Source organism: Hakea prostrata, chromosome 2 (assembly GCF_041222555.1).
Source record: "Hakea prostrata isolate BN-2017 chromosome 2, UWA_Hpros_2, whole genome shotgun sequence".
Lineage (NCBI taxonomy): Eukaryota > Viridiplantae > Streptophyta > Magnoliopsida > Proteales > Proteaceae > Hakea > Hakea prostrata.
In genome coordinates, this window is record NC_142601.1 from 68,707,224 (window position 1) to 68,725,419 (window position 18,196).

Here is an 18,196-nt window from a genome sequence, read left to right on the forward strand (position 1 = left end):
GTTGAAATGACCTAACTACCTTACTAGTTCACTTATTAATTGAAATAACCTAATTATCTTACTAATCCACTTAAAATCTATTATCGCCAGTTGCTCTTTTGATCTAATTCGTTTTGAGTAACATGCACCACGAGTATGCCAGTCAAGGGTGTAAAGTTGTAGTCAATCAAGGGCATGAATAGATTTAACCTCAAACCATGAAATCCGAATATTTCCAATTTTTAGGCAATAATATTTACAAATCATTCTAATTCATAGTTCTAGTGAAGATTTTTTATTTTTTATTTTTATTTTATTTTAAGAATGAATGGAGAGAAAAAAACCATTAACCAAAGAGAGAAACGGGGAGGGAGGAACTAATTACACTAAGGGACAATCCCAACCACATGAAAAGAAGAAGTTGGAACAACTAGCAACAAAATGTTGAACAAAAGCATAGCAAACAATTAAAGGAGGAAATACATATGAAGAAGAAGAAAAAAAAATTCTTCCCTTGGTGACTTAAAATTTACAATAAAATCTTCACCAATGCCACCACAATTTTTGATAGTGTGATTGCTCCTCCTACACCCATCGCAATTGGAATAAGGGGCACCCTCAAGAAATTCAGTATCCTCATAAGGGCCAAAAAACTCCGAGAGAACAAGGGGGTGAATTTCCATGGGATCCAAAAGAGGAAGATCGACAATCGCAAGCACAAGGAAGCGAAGCACAAAAGAGTGATGACAAGAGTAGAGGCTAGAGATGCTCTAGAGAATGTAAGAAATCCCCAGAGCATAAGAGGAGAGAGGACAAGGGAATATGAAAACATCTTTTGTTGTGCACATCTTTCTACAATGCCCAATAGTGCACTTATAATCAAGTCTTTAATCACCACATTCTATATGGTATAAAAGCGTACTGCTATGCATATAAGAGAGATGTACACAACATATGATTTTTTTCCATTAGGGGAAATAGAAGTTGAGGGAGTCCCTAAAGCAAGGGAAGTGCTTAGGGGAGAGATGGGTGGACCAAGCCCAGAAGCTAGGAAAGAGAGAGTAGGAGACGAAGAAATTGGAGGGGCAGGCCCAAGAGAGGAAGCCACGGATGGGTTCAAAAGAGGAGTCTGGATCTGCGACCCCGTCGGGGAGCACTTTGTGCTCCCAGACGACTCACCACCACAAAAAAAAAGGGGGGCCAGGGGTGGTGATCGGAGGGGTTTTTTTTTTTTTTTTTTTTTTTTTAAATATTTTCAGTGGTGGGGCCCACCATTTTTGTGGTGGAAAAACCATCGGGGTGGTGATCCGGATTCTCAAAAGAGAGCAAAGGGGATGGGCCAAGAGAAAGAGAAGGGTGGCCCGAATAGGTAATGGAGAAATTTACATCAAAACAGCCACGAGGAACAGAGAATCTTGATTGAGAAGTTCTGGGTTCTCTTCACAGCGCACAACAAAGTTGTTGACAATGAGAAATTATTGAGTTTAGCTTTCGCTTTCCTGCTAGTGTTCCTACCACTACCACAACAATCAATACTTGAAGGGAAAACTGCACACAAAATCATACGTATGTGATATGCATGGCATAGAGTGGTGAGTGTGACTGGTCAGCCTTTGTAGGTAAGGTCGGTGAGGGAAACCAGATTTTCAAAATCCATAGTTTTTCACATTGAAGACTTGTTCTATACACAAATCAGGTTTAAAGAGCAAAATCAGAATTTGAATCAATAATGAGGCAGTCAGAATTAAGCTAAAAGGCAGAAACTTTAAATTCTTGTTAAGAATCCTTAGAATTAGATTACAACTCAGACTCTAACAAATACAGTAATAATTAGTAGGACCCTTCATTGCCTGGATCTAATCCTCTATTTGTTTGTTTCATTGATATCTCGGTTACAGAGCCCAAAAGCCAAAAAGCAGATTATTCCCTTTTTTAAATTGGAGGTTGTTACAGAGCATCCCCTTTTATAATCTTTATTTAGAAGAACCCACTTGATTATCCTTAAGAAACACTTTCTAGTTTTTATTTTCTCCTAATATGGTTAAACAACGGCCTAAAATCAAAAGCAAAAGTCAAATTCCATTGAAAAAGTTGCCATTCCTCTGTTCTATTAAAGGCTACAGATTCTTATCTAGTTCTCCAATGGCAGAATTATATAGTGAAAGCAAAGTCTTCCTTTGAATATCTTTAGTCTCTCAGCTTATGAATCCATATCAGATGAAATACGTAGTAATATGCATTAAATCTCATGATTTCATGCAGGTCATTGCTGCTGAACCACATGTGATGTGTCAACAACAGGGGAGAAATAGTATAATTAGTTCATGTGTTGGGATAAGGATCTGACAAAGACCCCTCTGAAATGATTTTCCATCTGCTTAGTCTAAGTTTTTGGAAGTTATGGTTGGTGTAAACACTCAATTAATCCAACCAATATTTCCCTGAGCTGCCTCTGATGAAATGTCACAGAGGTGTGAGGTTTCTGTTTGTGATAGGTTAAGGTCCAGAACTGTAAATCTTGATCATAAGAATAATAACAATTTACAACTAATCAAACCAAATGAAATATAAAATTAGGTCCAACTTATGATCAAACATGCATCAGTTTCATGTTGATCACAGCTTTTGCCTAACGAAGTAAAGGGAACTTTTCAACATTTAAGATTATTTAATGATCCCAATCTGTGTTGTATCTCTTCTTAAGCATAATGAGGCCTAAATAATTCCCTGAGATTTGGTCTCATGTGTTTTAATTCTCACTAAGCATGATGAGTCTGGTATAAATAATTGAGAGCCTAATCTGAATGTCTCTGCTCTTGAATAACAAAAACATCAGATTGGAATCCATGTAATCGTGTTGCCCAGTTGTTTCCCTTCTGATGATACTATTAGAGAGATCCTCAACTCTCTCTCTCTCTCTCCACTCTCAAACTTTTCAAAGATTTATATTTACATGTTCCTCTGTATGGCTGAAACCTGTAGGATCCAAATCATCATGGTTGCCAAGAAATTAGGTTGAAGTGTTCATTACAATCAAGACCACAGGCAGCTTTCTTCGAGCCCACCTCTCTCTCTCTCTCTCTCTCTCTCTCTCTCTCTCTCTCTCTGATTGACGACAAGTTTTCACATTAAAAGTTAGGTGTTTCACAATTCTTCATATTTTGAAATATGGACTAATATGGTATAGACTTTTCAGGCCATTGTCAAGAAAATATTGAGAGGAATTCAAACTGGATATGAAAAATGGATACTATCTATCTTTTCAAGGATACTATTATTGGGAACCTCGGAGTGGGTAACAGTGGAAGTGGAAATGCAGAAAATGGACGTATGCGTTTACTTCCATACCTTACTGTCTTTTACTATGTGTCCCTCCAAAAGTCTCATGCTTTTTGGTTTATGCTCTCTGCAACTCCACATTCCTTTCTTTCCACCTAAAAAAGCAAGTATTAGTGAGGCCCACATGGAATGAATTACAATTCATGGCCACCATTTCTTTTACATTTTCAATTACTCTTACCAGCATGGCAAACCTATCAGAGCACCATCGAGAATCACTACACAGAGGCCACAGTGTATTCATACAAAGTAGCCCTTTTAATAATTTAATGAACAACCCACTGTTTTTTTTCCTGTCAAAGTGGAAAATGCAGTTTCTAGATGAAAGATTGTATGGAGATAAGAGGCCAAATACCGAAGTTCTTTGCTTCTCTATCTGAGATACAGTGACATAAGGAGACGTCAGCGAATGGGTCTGTGTGATTTACTTAAGAACTTCATCTAGGCCAAGCATACAAGGAGTGTTTTCAGCAGTTGCTCTCAAGTTAGTCCCAGTTTTCCTGTTATTTATCTCAAACAGATAAGAATACAAGGAGTGTTTTCAGTTACCTGAAGTGGGTTGCCCTTGTTTTGCTTGATATTGAAGAATGAAAATCTTTCAGAAGCTAGTTTTTCTTACAATTGCTATCGCTATTGTTGTCCTTGTTTTCGTGCCTTCTGTGAATTCATCAAGTGAAGAGAAAAAACACTTGATCAATCAAAAGAGAAAAACTCAGAACACGCAAAAGGTACTTTTTCAGTCTCTAAATTTTCTTCAGAACTCATATTTTGCTTCTCTCGTCGGTTGGCTCCTTCTCCCTCCCTTCATTGTACTCCAGTTAAAAACTGCAGCAAAAGAATTTTTCTTCCTTACGCTACCAGCAGGGAATTTGATTATAAATATCTTATATCTGAAAATCTTCAAAGTATTTTTGAGAGCTAACCAGTTTTATGTTATATTCACAGTTGAGCCCTGAGCTTTCATTTGAAATTACTGTCCATGGCTTCCTCCTCTGGGTTTCAATGGGATTCCTAATGCCTGTTGGTATTCTTATCATTAGAATGTCCAATAGAGTGAAATGTCGGAGAAGGCTCAAGGTTATCTTTTATTTCCATGTTATATTGCAGGTTAGTTTGCCTCTTCCCCTGTTCTTGTGTTACGTAGGCTGCACTTTTCCTTGATGAAGAACCAACCACCTGATTATTTTCTATTTTTCGTTATTTAACTGAATCGTGAATTCTCTTGGAGGCAAAAATTGTGATCATTACTGCCTTTTAACTTTGTTTAATTATCAGATAGGGTAGAACACTAAGGCTTTTCAATGATGATGAAGAGACCCCAAAAATATATTTATTTCTTTCAATCTTACCATGGAATTATTAGTCCAGAACCCATCTTGCTTGGTCTCCAAACCAGATATTATAAGAGCATGGTTGGATGTAAGTAGAAGTAAAGCAATAACTATTGATTTACATACTGTGTACTTCTTTTATCATTTAATGGAAGATGAATGTCTTGGTTTGAATCTGTCCAGGCAAGCCATGTAGAAACACACACACAGACATTGCTTCCAAAGATTACAGTGAGAAAGGACAAGGATTTCTGTTTTTTCATTCCCAAATATGGCTTGAGATAGTAGGGAAAGTAATCAAATCTTTGTAGAGTTTGGCTAATTTATGCTCTTATTATCATATACTGATCAGGTTTGTTGGTTGCTTGCATTTAACAGATACTTTCAGTACTCCTTGCTACAGCTGGAGCAGTCATGTCCATCAGAAATTTTGATAACTCCTTCAGCAACAACCATCAAAGAATAGGCTTGGTTCTTTATGGTATCATATGGTTGCAAGTCATAGTTGGATTCTTCAGGCCTCAAAGGTAATTCGACTGATTCCTCAAGATTAAGAGGCTTTATCTTCTTATGTGACAATGTGTCTGTGGGTGGGTGGCATCTCAGAGAGAGAGAGAGAGAGAGGGGTTGTATGCTTCTCTAAGTTCCTCTTTTTTTTTCCCCCCTGTACAGAGGAACTAAAGGAAGAAGTGTGTGGTATTTTGCTCACTGGGTACTTGGAACTGGAATCTCTTTGTTGGGGATCATCAACATATACACTGGGTTACTAGCCTATGAGAAGAAGACAATGAAAAGTACAAGACTTTGGACTCTGCTTTTCACTGCTGAGGTATTCTCCATTGCTCTCCTCTATCTGTTACAAGACAAGTGGGAATATATGCATAAGCAGGGAGTAATATTAAGTAATGAAACCGCCATACCCACTGCTCCAGTAATTTCCCCAACAACCAACCGAAAGGATATGATTGTGCCTTGATGGAAAAGCAATTTAAGGGTGCTCTCCCAACTAACATGTGATTATTTTTTGTCTTCCCCGGGTTTTCTTCCTCAACCATGAGAGATTGGATTTCTTGGAATTCATGTGACTAAATGAAGAATGTTCCATTGTCATGGAAGAAACAATAGTGTTTTTTATTAACCTTCTTAGGTAAGACTAATTGATGGATGGTGTGCTCATTTGTATAAGCCATAAGGATTGAATATAGTTTTGCCATTAAGCTCTAAGCATCTGTGTTACAGCCCCTGATAAGTACTGCACTTTGTGAAATTGTATTGTGTCTTTCATCAGTATACTTTGTAATCTTGTGTTGTGTATAAAAGGAATGTATCATGGATTTTATCAAAGCTCAAAACATCTCTGAAATATCCCTATCAAATTCATCTTTTGAGCATACATTCAAAACCAATACTCTCCTGTGATTTTTATGTGACCATGGTGGTTGAGGTCTCACTTGGGCCACATTGCAACTGTTTACCTTGACGATCAATGTGCCCAGACCAGACCCATGGAGGGGAAAGAAGAGAGGGCAGAGAGAGAGAAGAACAGCAAAAATCATACTCAAAACATGGCAGCAATTCAAGTTTTAACCACAAATATATTTTCCAGGAAACATAAAATTTCTTCAGACTGATGTTCTCAGCAATTTGATGCCTAGTGTGCTTTTTCACTGAAAAGTGTGAACAAGCAAGGATAGAGTCAACAAAGTGAAAAGCAGAGACACAATCACATCTTCTTGGCTGGTACTTACATGGCACGAGGATACGGACACTCATTTACTGGAAAATGGCTCATTTGACCATCTTGTTGCAAGGCAACAGGAATTACCATTGCAAGTAATTCAACAGTTGTAGGTAAAAATGCAAATGCATAAAATTCGGCAACCATGGCAAAAGAGTAATGTGGTGAAACAGATTACATCTGACAGGTATTTCTAGAACAATTTATGAAGACTGAATCATCAGGCACTTTGATGTAATATATATCGCTATAAGGGTAGTCTAATTACAGATAAGTTTTTTTTATCAAGTAACAAATCAAAGAAAAGATGGTGCTCAACATCGACTGGAAAAAGATCCAGAGAGGAACATCATTACTAGAACAGGAAAATACTCCAGATAACTGGAAGAATTTCAGATGTCCTTTTTAATACTGATTAAAGTCATGGAAAAAGTTGTATATAACCAGTTAATACAGCTACCCCTAATATAAGAATTGGTGGGATAATTACAAATGCTCCAATTGTGGCAAAGAAAACACTATCATTTCTACGAGAGACTTCATTCAAGTAAGCCTGTCTTTTGATGTTCCTCTTCTGTGAGATGGTTAAAAATTTCTCAGCCACTTTCTTTAAATCTTTACCTAAGGGTATGCTGAAGTCTTGACCTTCTCTATCTCCAACCAGCTGAGAGAGCTGATCACGAATTGTTCGTCGCTGATCATCGCCACTACTCTCATAACCTAGTCATGAAGCAAATTTGTTTACATCAAAATGACTGAATAACATGAAGTTTCCTCTTCCCTGAGAAAGAGTGCACCTACCATCACTCAAGGAGCTGGTTGATGTCAGTTGTTCCAAGAGATCTAGCTGACTCCTAGTGGAAGACAAAGAACCTTTCACCATGAACCAGTAATTAGTGAGTTTGAAATCACAGTTTGTCTTCTACATGGTGCAGTAATGGAACAGTAATTGACATGAGAGTTTGATTCATGAAACTAGTAATGGGTATGCTTCCACTCTTAAAACATGAAATTAAATCAAAAGATAAAAAAGTAAAAATACCAGAGCAGACTTCTCTGTTAACACCGGTTGCTATAAGTAGTCAGTTTTATCAAACTGAAGCCTTAATGAATGGTCAGAACTCAGAACATTAAAATGAAATTCTTCTCTAGGTTTGTCCATCTGCGTTATTGAGGCACTCGTGGAGTTGCAGCTCTTCAGTGATGAGCATCAATGATCTTTATCATCATGCATGGGTTGTGAAAAAGGCCTTTTGATTCATGTTGAAAGAAGAAATTCATCTGTACCAATTTAGGCTAGCCCATGTTCACCGAATCTATCCACCGCCATGAGAAGAAAACAAGGACATGGCAGTTCTATTTTGTCCGGTAGGATTTAGTTGGCACTCATTATTTCTGCCGAAGATTTAAAGGTTCCTATATTTTGACAATTCTTTCAATTGTAATAGCAGAGGTGAGTGACCCTAGATAGAAAAATCAATATCAAAAGCAGATACGTAATCTATCACCTGAGAAACTTGAAGGATCCTCTGTTACTCCTCCCTCTGTTCCATCTGATTGTGCAGCTGCCTTACAAGAAACCAAGAACTGTTTTCCTGGTGGTGGGCTTGGTGAGATGGAGTGGAAAAATCTGCATTTCGGGACCGAAGATACAGGGGATGAAGGCCTTGAGTGGAGCGAAGCAGCCCAATAATTGAGTGCCATGGAAGGGTTCGGGCAAAAAGAAGGTTCAGGTTCCAACTTTCCATTTCACTCTCCATTGGTTTGTTCCTTGCGGATTTTCTTCAGTCATTTTGTAGTCGGTGCTCACCACAATTTAGATTGGAAAGCTGCTCCACCACATATATTCACAGAGAAATCTTTTAGTGTTTGCCTAAATACAGTATGATTTGTCCCATCATGAATTGATCAGAGCCGTTCAATATGCTTACTTATTGCTGTCTTGCTTTTTGGTGCACAAAAACAAAACTGTTTATTCATCAATCTTAGAATAGTATGCAGGAGAAGAAAATACAAAAGATCTGCATAGCGGTCAAGCAAAACTTGCACAATCCATTCACAAAACCCAGAGGAAGGAAAGAAAAAAAAAAAAAGAAAACTGAGGAAGGAAAACTAATTGTCTATCCATTTCACTGACTTAGTTTTGATTTAGGAACAAGGAGAAGAGCATCTTTCTTCCTTAACATCATTCCAAACTTCTCATTCATGTCTAGATTGGTTGGATCCATGCCTTGAGGGAGAGACCAATCGAAGGAGTGAATCAGAGAAGCCAGAATTAGATGAATTTGCCTGGCAGCCATGGGTAGTCCTGGGCAGATTCTCCTTCCTGCCCCAAAAGGTATGAATTGGAAATGATTACCTTTGAATTCAACATCAGATTTAAGGAACCTCTCTGGTTTGAATGCTAGTGGATCTTCCCAAACCTCAGGGTCTCGAGCAATTGCCCATGCGTTCACGAATATTAAAGAGTCCTTGGGTACGGTGTAGTTCATCACAGTGCATGTATCAATTGCTCGATGAGGAAGCAGAAAGGCTGCTGGAGGATGTAGTCTTAGTGTCTCTTTCACACAGGCATGAAGATAGGGTAGGCGAGGTAGATCTGACTCTTGCACGAATTTTTCTCCTATCTCCCTTGTAAGTTCATTGCGAACCTTGTTCATGACCTCTTGATTTTTCACCAGTTCTGCCATTGCCCACTCAATTGTTGTTCCACTTGTATCGGTACCAGCAGTGAACAGCTCCTGTCAAGCACGTGAAACAGAAAATTTCAAAAAAATTTAATGGGCATCTCAAGTTTGATCTTAATTCAATCTAAATCAGAGAGAAACAGTGTGCGTGCGTGAGTGTGTCTTACATGAAGCATGTTGTTGATATGATAATCAGTATAGCCATGGTTGATCAGAACATCCAACAAATCTTCTTGGCCTGAAACACCACCTTCAACTCTCGCTCTTCTTTCTCTGATGATGTTCTCCCACCTAGCACTGATCTTCTCAAACAATGCGTTCACTCTCTTGTTTAGCCTCTGAATATCTAACTTCTTGAATATTGGAAACAGATCACCCAAGTCAGGAGTAGATGCCAAGACCATTATCCTCTTCACCAGTTGCTTAATGCCTCCATCACTACCATCATCCTCATAGCTAACTAAATCCTTTGATAGGAAAAGAGAACTCAAGATGTTAAAAACAGTAGCGAACATTACTTCACCAATGTTCACAACCTCACCTTCCTTTGAACTCAGAAATCTTATCAGGTCCATCACCTTCTTCTCCCTCAAGATTGATTGAGACTCAATTACCTTGCCTGAAAACAGCTCAGATCGATAAAGGGTACGTAGACTCTTCCATTGATCATTGCATTCAGGAGCCCATGCAATGGTCATGCGTTCTGGGTTGTCCTCAAGGTCAGATGCTGATTGTGGTGCAAAGCGGCCTGAGAGTACAGTGTCATGAGTTTTGAGTATCTCAGTTGCTGCGGCTGGTGATGATGCAACCACTAGAAGCTGGGGACCAAGTTTTAGTGAGATGAGTGGACCATAGGTTTGAGCTAAGTGGGTGAGTGAGGAATGGGTCTCTCTTCCCATTTGGTGAATGTTGCCTATGATGGGCCATGGAGATGGCCCTGGTGGAAGAGATGAACATCTGGGTGGGGAAGATTTGAAAAGCTTGTACAAAAGAAAGAGAAGAGGTAACAGGAACAGAGGAAGAAGGAGGTTGGTCTCTCCTATGAGAGCTGTTTTAATCATGTTTATCACTGAGGCTTTTTTGCAGCTTAGATGTCTACTTCCTGATCATAGCTTAGATGTCTACTTATAAAGGCCAATATGAAGGTCAACGGGGTGCCTAGCAACTTGATTTTCTTCTTCCCCACGACAATGAAAACAATAAACAATAGATGGATATGTTAGACCATGTACAGCAGAGGAAGTGAGGGAACTTGCAAGATGAAAACTTAGAGGCTAAGGATAATTTGCTTTGATCCATTTACTTGCTGTTCAAGGACTTCTCCTCTCATGTATTTAATATTTTTCTAATATAGTTGAATTCTTGGACTTGAATATCCCTAGATACAGTCTCTCAGATCTTCCTTAGTCCTTAACGCGGTAACCATCCACGCTGATTGGCTTTATTTTAATATACATTTCCATTGGTTACCCAAAGGGAAGGCCAGATTTGGAAGCTGCTGTCAGCAATTCAAGATGATAAATTATTAATAGTGTACTTTGTAATAGCCAAAAGTCATGGAAGAAGAAGAAGAAGATGTGGTCCAATTATTATGTTAACATGGGGGGAGTATCTTTTTTATTCTGCATTGATCTCTCAGCATTAATAAATAAGTAATTAAGCCTCTCACCATTAATCTCCATGGCTCAGATCTCACTGAAACTCTTAATCATGTTCCAGCTTCTATCTAAAACTTTGTTATCAGTTTGAGAATTATAAGACCTCATGAATAATGCCTATCAACCTCTAGGACACCAACCCTCGAACATTACAGTTTCATCCCCATGGTTCTCCAAAAAAAAAAATTAAGTGTTTCAAATTGTCATCAATATGAGGATCATCATGTACCTGATAGCTTTGCTTAGGAATCTCTCCCCCCCCCCCCCCCCCCCACACACAATGGCTTCAAGTTTACCTTGAGAGGGATCATAAGCAACATCATTATTAGTTCCATTAAAATTTCCAACTCTTTAAAAAAAAATCACAGGTATATATCGCTTTTCTTCCTCCTCCATCTGGTGGGCATGGTTCATTTGGAGGACTATAAGTGCCCCCTCTCCAAACAACCATAGTTGCAAATTTCTTCGTGCTTGGGAATAAGCCTGTACAATATTTTACTGGAGTAGGTTTTACTCACATATACAGACACCAGTCTCCAGTGTCATGCTTCACTCAAATCAAAATGAAAAATACAAATTAGAACAATATACCACTCTTACAATTGTTTTTAGTATAGTAGATATTCCAATTTTATTTTCTCATTCTACCTGGTGAAGGGAGAACTGCATTGCAACTATTCATCCATGATTGTCAGAAGTGTTAACAGCCATGTCAATAGGCAAACCTCTGTTAACTTGAACAAAACCTTGACATAAGGTATTAAAACAGCCTTCAGATGTATATCATAAACAAAACGAGATCGATTACTGAATACATGGAATCAAAGCTGAAGTGGCAATGGATGTTAGTTTGAGACTCTGGATGGAACTCCCAGTCCAATGCCCAAATAGTCTAGTACGGCCGTCACCACTGTATAATTTCGGACTCATCTGGGACAAATTTTTGCAGTTCAGATGCTATAAAAAGGGACAGTGGGTCTCGATGCGGCTATGAAGTTTGATCCATTCTGACCAAGTAGCAGTGGGAGCCTTATACACAGGATATGTCCTATATTTACTTTTGTTTTGACTGTAGTTCTGTCCAAAACATAATTTGGCTTTATTGACTAAACTTGGGTGGATGCTTCTAAATCAACCTTAAGATCTAAGGGAGGGGGTTTTTGAAGGTTAAGTTCCCACTCTTTGCAGTAATTACATTAGAATGGTTCTCTTAATCTGGATCTTCTTGTTAGGAGTTTGGGCTGTCAGTGTATTTGTCTGGATGTATCAAAGCTGAGAAAGGAGTTTTAACAAGGCTGGACGTGGCTTGCACTTAGCCTCTAAGGGCTTAGCTTTAGGCAAGGTGAGACCAGCACCTTCAGTCATGTCAACTAGCTCTTCATCAACCCTTTCCCAATCGAAGCATTGAATCAATGAGCCTAATGTCAAGCCAGCAACACGCATGGCTAGACCTTCCCCAGGGCAACTCCTTCTCCCAGACCCAAATGGCATCAACTTGTACCCATCCCTTACTCCTCCAATGCCCTCCATTCTCTCTGGCTTGAACTTTGTGGGTTCTTCCCACAACTTGGGATCTTTATGGATGGCCCAAACATTCACCAACAGCATCGTGCCACGTGGAATGGTATAACCTGCAACGGTGCACTCTTCTGATGATTCATGGGGTACTAGCAGTGGACCTGCAGGGTACAACCGTAGTGTCTCATTTATGATGCAATGAAGATATGGGAGTTTGGCAACATCTGATTCATCGAGCAGTCGATCCTGTCCTACAATGGCATCGATCTCAGCTTGTGCCTTCTTGAGGACTTCTGGATGGTTCAACAATAACGAAATTGCCCACACCATGGTCCCTGCTGTAGTATCTGTCCCAGCTGTTAGCATAACCTGCACAATGAAGAGATATCATTAGTCTAATTAATTAAGGGTATACAAGAATGGTTCCTGCCTAATGGGGTCTAATTTAGTATAAGATCAGCATGGGCCATAGATAGGATAAAATGCTTTACTCAGCTTTTTCCATCAGCTTTTGAACCTTTATATCTGAATTACATAGGAAAAGGGTAGAGTTAAAGCTACTTACATGAATAATGCCAACGATGATTTCATCAGTGTAGTAATCTGGGTCTTTTTCTTGTAGTGACAAAAGAACATCAATCAAAGACTTCTCATCCTTGGATTGAGTCCTGGCCTTCCGATGCTCTTCAATCAGTTCCAACATAAATTGATCCCTCTTTCTCTGCAACCTCACGAACTTCTTCTCCAATCTATTAAAAGTAACCCATTTCACCCAGAATGGCAAGAAATCTTCAACATTTGAAGCTCCACCAGCCCTAACTATTTCCTCTACGAGCTCTTGGAATTGTCTTGCCTTATCCAAGTCCTTAACCTCCTCACCATAGTACCTCTTTCCAGCAATCATCATCATGATGTTATTGAGGGTTAACTCAAAGAAGGTGGACTTCATTTCTACTGTCTTGGAAGATTTTCCGGCGTCAACGAGCCGCCGGAGTAAGGAGTGAACTTCGTTGATACGTATCTTAGAGAACATCTGCAAACGATTAGATGAGAAGATTTCAATAGTGGTAAGGCGCCTGAGATCACGCCAATGCTGGCCGTAAGGGGCCAAGGCGAAGACTGTGTAATTGAAACCCAAGTATTTCCCAAGGATGAACCGAGGGCGGTTGGCGAAGACAATATCATTAGTTGTGAAGCATTCCTCAGCTGCAGAAGAAGATGTGACATGAAGAACACGGCGTGTGCCAAAGTTGAGTAGTAAAATGGGGCCATATTGGGCTGCAACACCAGCCAAGGTTTGGTGAAGTGGCTTCTTGAACAGATAGAGATGGCCGATTATGGGTAACGAGAGAGGGCCAGTTGGTGGAAGGTTTTGCCTCCTCTGGAAGAATTGTTTGGAGAGTAGAAAGAAAGCTAGAAAAAAACCCAGAAAGTAGTAGAATGCTAACATCTCCATTATTGCTGATGAAAGATAAAAGAAAGAGATTAACAGAGGCTTTGCATAAGAGATGATGAAAAGGAACAAATCACTGCTTCGTATTTATATCTCAATTTGTTTTAATTACATCACCACATGCGTCGATTGGGAAGGTAGACGTGAACAATGACCTCATGGATCATAAATAAACTGGGATTCTAACCACTCAAAGCTTTATACCTTTTTAGATTTTCAACACGTGGTTTACATTTGAATCAGATAAATAAAAAGTGTGTATTTGATTAAATAAATCTAGGGATTTGAAATGAAATAGGATTTCAAATATACTGATTCATGGTTCAACAAATTCATGGATTTCGCCCAACACCTAAAAATGGTTTCATTCACGTTTTTAGCAAAAAAGTGAAACCCTGAATTCAATGAATTTGGAAATGTTTTACCACTAAACAGAGAATTTAGGGATGTTTTACAAATAATTTTCGATTCACCAATCCATGGATTTGAAATCTCTGAATTCAGATAATCAAACTGAAAAAGGTCTTCGATACAAATTCTAAATCTTATTTTTCAGGTGGGCGGTTACTAATTTAACTCGACAGTGATAATTATGGACTCTTAATTTCTATTCAAACAAAATGAAATGAAGAAAAAGATGTTTTTTTCCTTTTCTGGGCCAAACACAGAGAAAGGATTTGCACAAAACCGAAAGCCAAGAAGAAGAACGTCGCCGATGATGTATCCGCACACAAAAACTCTAGAGTAGAATCTCGAGCTACCAGGTATGTTATTTGTTTTATTTTGTGTTACTGTCATCGTTTTTTTTTTCGGTGTGAAATTTGCCATCAACTACTTATTTATGATATTGGAACCGGCTTTACAACCACATATTGCTGTGGGGCCCACAGATAAAAAATAACAAAATATTTTAAAAATTGAATTTTTTACATGAGCCATCTCTATTTTTATGGGAAACAAACTGCACCCCCTCTAAAATCAAAACCTTGCAAATACCCCCTCCACCGTTAACCCCGTTACTTAGGGATTCACATCATCTGTATTCCCTTCCCTACAATTCCCTGTAATTCCCTCATAAGATTGTGCCATGTGGCATTCAAGTAATCCAACGGTTATCTAATTTAAAATAAATTTGAATTTTATTTAAACCCACCCATAAATTTGAATTTTATTTAAACTCTAGTTTGTTGGTAACCTTTGGATTACTTAAATGCCACATGGTACAATCCTATGAGGGAATTGCAGGGAATTGTAAGGAAGGGAATTACAGAGGATGTGAATCCATTACTTAAGACTGTTAAATAATTTTAATATGATCATATTACCCTCAAATATGGTAACGTTTGAACTTTTTATTTTCAAGAATTTTTTACATGAGCCCCCTCCATTTTCATGGGAAACAAAGTGCACCCCCTCTAAAATCAAAAACCTTACAAATACTCCCTCCACCATTAACTCCATTACTTAGGACTATATAATAAATTTTATATGACCATATTACCTTCAAATATGATAATGTTTGAATTTCTTATTTTCAGAGCCATATCACCTCACTCCTCACAGTTACTCATGATGTCTCGTAATTTGTCATCACCACTGCCAATCAACGCCCACAATTACCACCGGAGGGACATTTGAGGAGAAGCAATGCGTACCTCACTTGTATTTTTTTTCTTCTTCTCCTGCAACGTTTCTTCTCCTCAAGATGAGGTATGCACTGCTTCTCCTCAAATGTCCCTCCGGTGGTAATCGTGGGCGTTGATTGGCAGTGGTGATGACAGATTACGAGGCATTGTGAGTAACTGTGAGGAGTGAAGTGGTATGGTTTTGAAAATAAGAAATTCAAACATTATCATATTTGAGGGTAATATGGTTATATTAAAATTATTTTACAATCCTAAGTAACGGGGTTAACGGTGGAGGGGGTATTTGCAAGGTTTTTTATTTTAGAGGGGGTGTGGCACCTTGTTTCCCATGAAAATGGAGGGGGCTCATGTAAAAAATTCTTAAAAATAAAAAGTTCAAACGTTAACCATATTTGAGGGTAATATGGTCATATTAAAATTATTTAACAGTCCTAAGTAACGGGGTTAACGGTGGAGGGGGTATTTGCAAGGTTTTGATTTTAGAGGGGGTGCAGTTTGTTTTCCATGAAAATGGAGGGGGCTCATGTAAAAAACTCTAAAAAAAATCATGAATTCCACCTGTGGGCCCCATTGCAACGGGGAGATGATCCCGACTCATTGGGAAGACTTCAAATCGTTGTGGCATTTGCTTCGATTGTTACCAGCTTCAGACTTCATGCCTAGATAAATTATGTTCATCAATTAAGGGGATTGGAAGGTTTAAAGTATTGGTATCGAATATTGTATCAGGCAAGTGATTTTAGGGGGAGATATTGTCTCGTGTCGAATATTGTATTGTACTGGCCAATATAATTTAATATAATTCAATAGAAAAATGTATTGATATGTATAATATCAGTTGTGTCTAATATGGATACGTATTGACTAGTATCATCGTATCGTGAGATATTTTAAACCTTAATTGAGACTACCCAGAGATAAAAGATGGGTTTCCTTTTGAACAATGCTTGTCTCTTATTAGAAGGTGCAATGTATATTTTTATTTCTTCTGAAAAAAAGTTATCATTGCAATAAATGGGCATGGTTTTTGTTTTTTTTTTTTTTTTTTTGGTAAATCGAAATTTATTTCAAAGAGCAAGCATCATACAAGGTGTCAGAGTTACACAAATCTAACAACCAAGAAGAGGAATTTGGTCCAGATAATCCTCCTTGCCGAGGTAACAGCCTTCCCAGCTAGGTAATGAGCAACAGTATTGCATCCCTTAGGAACAAAAGAAAAATTACATGAAATAAAATAGAAAGACAAATGAGTGATGCCTTCCACAATGTTCAAAAGACCCACAAGAGTATAAATTTGTGAATTAATAGTCGTAATCAAGTGGCACGGTTGGTCTTAGTTTAGCTGTAAAGTTTGTTCCATTGTGATCAAGTGGTAGTGGGAGCCTTATACACATGATATTTTCATGCTTCTAAATCAGCCTTTAAGATCTATAGGGTGGAGTTTTGAAGGCTAAGTAGTTTCTACTCTGTGTAGTAATTACATTATGATTTTCTGTCCATAATTTAGCTTTATTGATGAAATTTGGGTGGATGCTTCTAAAGCAACCTTAACATCAATGGGGAGGAGTTTTGAAGCTTAAGTAATTCTCACTCTTTGTTCTAATTACATATTAGGATGGCTCTCCTATTTTAGAAAATTTTATTATGAGTTTAGGCTGTCAATATATTTGTTTGAATCTGGGTGAATCCAGAATTTAACATCATCAGGGGCAAGGGTTGGACCCAGGATCCAACATTGAAGGGGAGCCAAGAAAAAAAGTCCAAAATAATCTTTTCGTTGAGGAATTACTAATGTTTTTCTGCTACACATATTGTGTGGGTCCTTAGCAAACTTATTTGGTGTTCCACGTCTAAATTATTTTATTTTTGTGGCCGTATATTTGAAAAAATAATAATAATAATAATAAATTATTGATAATATTATTTTTTTTTGACAAAATATAGATAAATTAAAGGAAAAAAAAATCAACAAAGTTATTCGGAAACAAAAATTTTATTTACCTGCAAACTAATTTTTAAGTGTTTTTTTTTTTTAAAAGTTAAGAGATGCAATGGTAGTTTTACTTATGGAAGAACATATCGCCAAACGATATCTCGCTGAATTTCGGTGATATCGCCCCCTTGGCAAACCGAAACCAGGGCGCGAAACAAACTTTGCGAGATATCGCCGCGAAATTGGCTATACTTAAAGATTTATCGCCGAATTTCGTTATGAGATCAAAATTAAACATACTCCCAAATCAAGGCCAAACCAAATATGCAGAAACCGTTCTTATTTCTGGGAAAAACTCTGCTTTCTGGGTACTCTATTCGACCTTACTGGGTTGGTTTCCTCCCATTTCTTTGGTAGCCCTTTTGTTTGAAGCAGAAGCAGAAATAGAAACAATAGCCATGGCAGCACATGAAGAGGAAGAAGAAGAGCCCAAGGATTATCCAAAAATCAGATTTGCATCTTCTGGATGGAGAAGCTCAGAAAGAAGAAGAACATGGGAAGTAGAAATAGAAGCTCTGCACGTTGTGACTATACGTCTGCAAAGAGAAATAAGAAAAAATGAAAGAATGAGTGAGTTCCTCGAATGACTAGCTTTTAAAATAAGAATAAAAATAAAAAATAAAAAGCATTGCGTTAGGTTTTTTCTAACCACACATGTGGCTGTGTGGTAAATCAATTGAGGATGACGTACTGTTTACTCTTCTCTTTTGTCAAAAACCATCTGATTTTTATAGTGATTATATGTATGCATGATACGTAGTATGGTACAGAGCTATTAATACACTTTATATCTAATGTTGTAGGTGTTAGAGTTTAGATATAATACAAAATTTTTCTCCTATTCTATACAATTA

At 38.1% G+C, this 18,196-nt stretch overlaps 4 protein-coding genes across 4 annotated transcripts; 1 reads left to right on the forward strand and 3 right to left on the reverse strand.

Annotated features, from left to right (window-relative positions):
• The first annotated feature begins 3,578 nt into the window (after positions 1-3,578).
• Positions 3,579-6,135, forward strand: LOC149026027 (cytochrome b561 domain-containing protein At4g18260-like). The gene is made up of 4 exons (XM_089146255.1): positions 3,579-4,046; positions 4,264-4,425; positions 5,028-5,176; positions 5,322-6,135. Exons 1-4 carry the CDS (start codon positions 3,906-3,908, stop codon positions 5,623-5,625), a joined length of 756 nt encoding a protein of 251 aa, XP_089002381.1. The 5' UTR covers positions 3,579-3,905; the 3' UTR covers positions 5,626-6,135.
• A 60-nt stretch (positions 6,136-6,195) lies between these two features.
• LOC149026028 (myosin-G heavy chain-like protein) lies at positions 6,196-8,189 on the reverse strand. The gene is made up of 3 exons (XM_089146257.1): positions 7,896-8,189; positions 7,189-7,260; positions 6,196-7,107 (listed from the first exon to the last, which is right to left on the reverse strand). The coding sequence occupies exons 1-3, from the start codon at positions 8,089-8,091 to the stop codon at positions 6,809-6,811; spliced, it is 567 nt and encodes a 188-aa protein (XP_089002383.1). The 5' UTR covers positions 8,092-8,189; the 3' UTR covers positions 6,196-6,808.
• A 94-nt stretch (positions 8,190-8,283) lies between these two features.
• Positions 8,284-10,187, reverse strand: LOC149026029 (putative (S)-N-methylcoclaurine 3'-hydroxylase isozyme 2). Its single transcript, XM_089146254.1, has 2 exons — positions 9,242-10,187; positions 8,284-9,128 (listed from the first exon to the last, which is right to left on the reverse strand). The coding sequence occupies exons 1-2, from the start codon at positions 10,133-10,135 to the stop codon at positions 8,517-8,519; spliced, it is 1,506 nt and encodes a 501-aa protein (XP_089002380.1). The 5' UTR covers positions 10,136-10,187; the 3' UTR covers positions 8,284-8,516.
• Positions 10,188-11,105: 918 nt separating this feature from the next.
• LOC149026030 (cytochrome P450 81Q32-like) lies at positions 11,106-13,743 on the reverse strand. Its single transcript, XM_089146253.1, has 2 exons — positions 12,816-13,743; positions 11,106-12,619 (listed from the first exon to the last, which is right to left on the reverse strand). Exons 1-2 carry the CDS (start codon positions 13,704-13,706, stop codon positions 11,999-12,001), a joined length of 1,512 nt encoding a protein of 503 aa, XP_089002379.1. The 5' UTR covers positions 13,707-13,743; the 3' UTR covers positions 11,106-11,998.
• Between the last annotated feature and the right edge of the window lie 4,453 nt (positions 13,744-18,196).